General features: G+C 46.1%; 1 protein-coding gene across 1 annotated transcript in view; it reads left to right on the top strand.

Annotated features, from left to right (window-relative positions):
* Slc22a23 (solute carrier family 22 member 23) overlaps nucleotides 1–2,810 on the top strand; it is a 178,397-nt gene that overhangs the window by 39,127 nt on the left and 136,460 nt on the right. The window contains exon 4 of the mRNA XM_008831688.2: nucleotides 1,064–1,167. Within this exon, the coding sequence (XP_008829910.1) occupies nucleotides 1,064–1,167 (104 nt within the window). The remainder of the gene's footprint in view (nucleotides 1–1,063; nucleotides 1,168–2,810) is intronic.

Below are 2,810 nucleotides of genomic sequence, written 5' to 3' on the forward strand. Positions count from 1 at the left end.
CTCTCCTCTCCCCCTTCCCCTCCCCCTCCCCGCCCCCTCTGTATTTGTATACATGTGTATGATATGTGAGCATGGATGTCTGTGTGCATGGATGTGGGCACACATGCATGCCATAGCAAATGTGGAAGTCAGAGCAAAACCTTGGGTGTCTGTCCTCACTTTCATCTTGTTTGAGGCAGGGTCTCTTGCTTACCACTGTGTATGCCAGTCTAGCTGGCTGATAAGCTTCCAAGAATTCTCTCTTCACCTCCCATCTTGCTATAAGAGCACTGGATTTATGGATGTGTGTTACTGTACCTGGCTTTACCTGGGTTCTAGAAACTCAAACCTAGGTCCTCACACTTGAATGACAAGCACTTTACCCGCTGAGCCATCTTCCCAGCCCCAGGCTCATTTTCATTTTTCCTATTAACTGTGCTAAATAGACTGTTATGCTTACTCTGATTGTTTATCTCCAGTAGTGCAGCTACCTCTTCGGCGCAATAAAAGGAAACTAAAGAACATTTACAAGAAGAAAAATAAGAATGTTTAAAGTTCATAGTTCAGCATTCACTATTAACGCCTGCTTTTCTTTTTAAGACTACAGCTTAGGGAGTGTTGTAGGGTGAAAATGCAAAAGTTGCCTTTGTTCTCTTGTGTTGTTAGAGCACCCTGTGAAGAAAGTCAGCAGGGCCTTCCCATCTCCTGGGTGGTTGTAGCAGCTCTGTGGGGTATGAGGGGCACTGGTCACCAGGGACACCCCATCTCTTTGGCCATTCCCCTCCCCCTCAGTTTCCCATGGTGGTTGAGACAGAAGGAGCACACATCCCCAGATTTCATGTGTCACCCCTTGCAGACAGATAATCTGTTCCAGACTAAAGTACCATATTTCATTTTGTGGGCAAATTAGAGTTCCTGTTGGATTTTTAACAGCCTTAATGATCAGATTCTTAATGATACATGTGATGTGTCCCCAATGACAGTGCCGTGGTCCTTGTAAGGTTATTGTATTGTCCTTGTGATTGAGTGTGACTAGCTCTGTGTTTGTGTCTCTCTGATTTATTTTCTGTTTGCCCCTCTCTAGTGGGATCTTGTGTGTGATAATGCCTGGAAGGTCCATATCGCTAAGTTCTCCTTACTGGTTGGATTAATCTTTGGCTACCTAATAACTGGATGCATTGCTGACTGGTGAGTACCAACACGCCCATCACATGGACCTTTGGAAGGCATAGCACACTTTTGCTAGCTGAGGAAGAGTGGTCAGTGTTAGCACATGGTCAGTGTGCTTCTGCTCAGTGCATTGATGGGAGAGCCTGAAGCAGAAGCTGCCACCTAGAGAATACAGAGTCAAAAAGAATTGGCCAGTGCACACACACGACAGAGGAGAGGGAGGCCAGATTTAAATTCATTCAAGACCAGCCTGCAGCCCCATCGAATGCTGTTAGTTAATGCATCATTAGGAAGCACTTGGGCTTAGGTGTAGAGCTGGGTGCCATTAAAAAATGGGGGAGTTGGGTGAAGTGGCTACTTGGGGGCCTGTGGCAGAGGATTGCTTGAGACCAGGAGCTGAGACCAGCCTGACTAACATAGTGAAACTCAATCTCAAAAAAGTGAAAAAGGAGGGAGGCCTTGGAGACCCTTTACTCCGAGTAGAGACATCAGTCCTGATTAGCACCACAAAATAACAAGCACATTTTAGAGACAGACCTTCCAGGAGCTGCCTTTTGTGGTGCCCACAGGAAGGAGGACAGTGGAAGGTAATGACATTTGGGTAATGGATAGGCATTGTGCACAAGGGAAGGATAGCCATCCGAAATGAGAGAGAATGCATTTTGGTGAGGAGGAGTGGGTGTCCAGGGTAAAGTGTGCAGTTAAGGAGGAAATGATAAGGTAGGATAGAGAACAAGAGAAGATGGAAGCTGAGTTACTGATAATAATGGCAACAGAGTCATTAAAACCTGCCGCTTACTGAATACTATGCACCAGGCAAGTACCAGATACTCCCATGCACTAATGTAGCCCATCTTCAAAACACCCCTATGAAGCAGGTGCTGTTATGACCCCAAATTCACTCAGCCTTAAGCTGGAGAATCAGGATTTGACATGAGGCCAATATGGTCCAGAGCTGTTTCTTCCCCAGCATGCCACATGAGGCCAATATGGTCCAGAGCTGTTTCTTCCCCAGCATGCCACAATACCACAACAGTTTTTATTTAAGGCAATCCGTGGTCACAGAAGCACTATAGTGCTGTATCCAAGCTGGGAAACAATTGCACAATGTCAGGGACTGCTCAAGAACGGAAATGTGGGTGGCTGTCCCCCATTCTACCCTCCTTCCCTCCATCTCTCTTTCTTTCTTCCTTTCAAGACAGGGTCTCACTATGTAACCCTGGCTGGTCTGGAAATCTCTATGTAGACCAGGCTGACCTTGAACTCACAGAGATCTGCCTGCCTCTGCTTCTCAAAGGCTGGGATTAACAGTGTGTACCACCATGCCTGGCTTCTACTCCACTCTTTTTTTTAAAGAATCTTTGTATGTGTGTGTGTGTGTGTGTGTGTGTGTGAGAGAGAGAGAGAGGGAGAGAGGGAGAGAGAGAGCACTCAGTCTCTCTCCCAACTACTCAGTTGTTATTTTGGCAGTTTTGATAATATGCAAACGAACAGGCATAGTGGTATATCACAATGAGCTGGGTTTGATTTGAAAGACCCAATCAAGACATAAAATCTATAGAATGCATGAAGTCCTAGGTTCTGTTTCTGGCAACACACACACACACACACACACACACACACACACAAAGAGGGGGAGTTTATTCCCTTGACTCTGGGGA

Source organism: Nannospalax galili, unplaced genomic scaffold (genome assembly GCF_000622305.1).
Source record: "Nannospalax galili isolate Female #2095 unplaced genomic scaffold, S.galili_v1.0 scaffold72, whole genome shotgun sequence".
Classification (NCBI taxonomy): Eukaryota; Metazoa; Chordata; class Mammalia; order Rodentia; family Spalacidae; genus Nannospalax; species Nannospalax galili.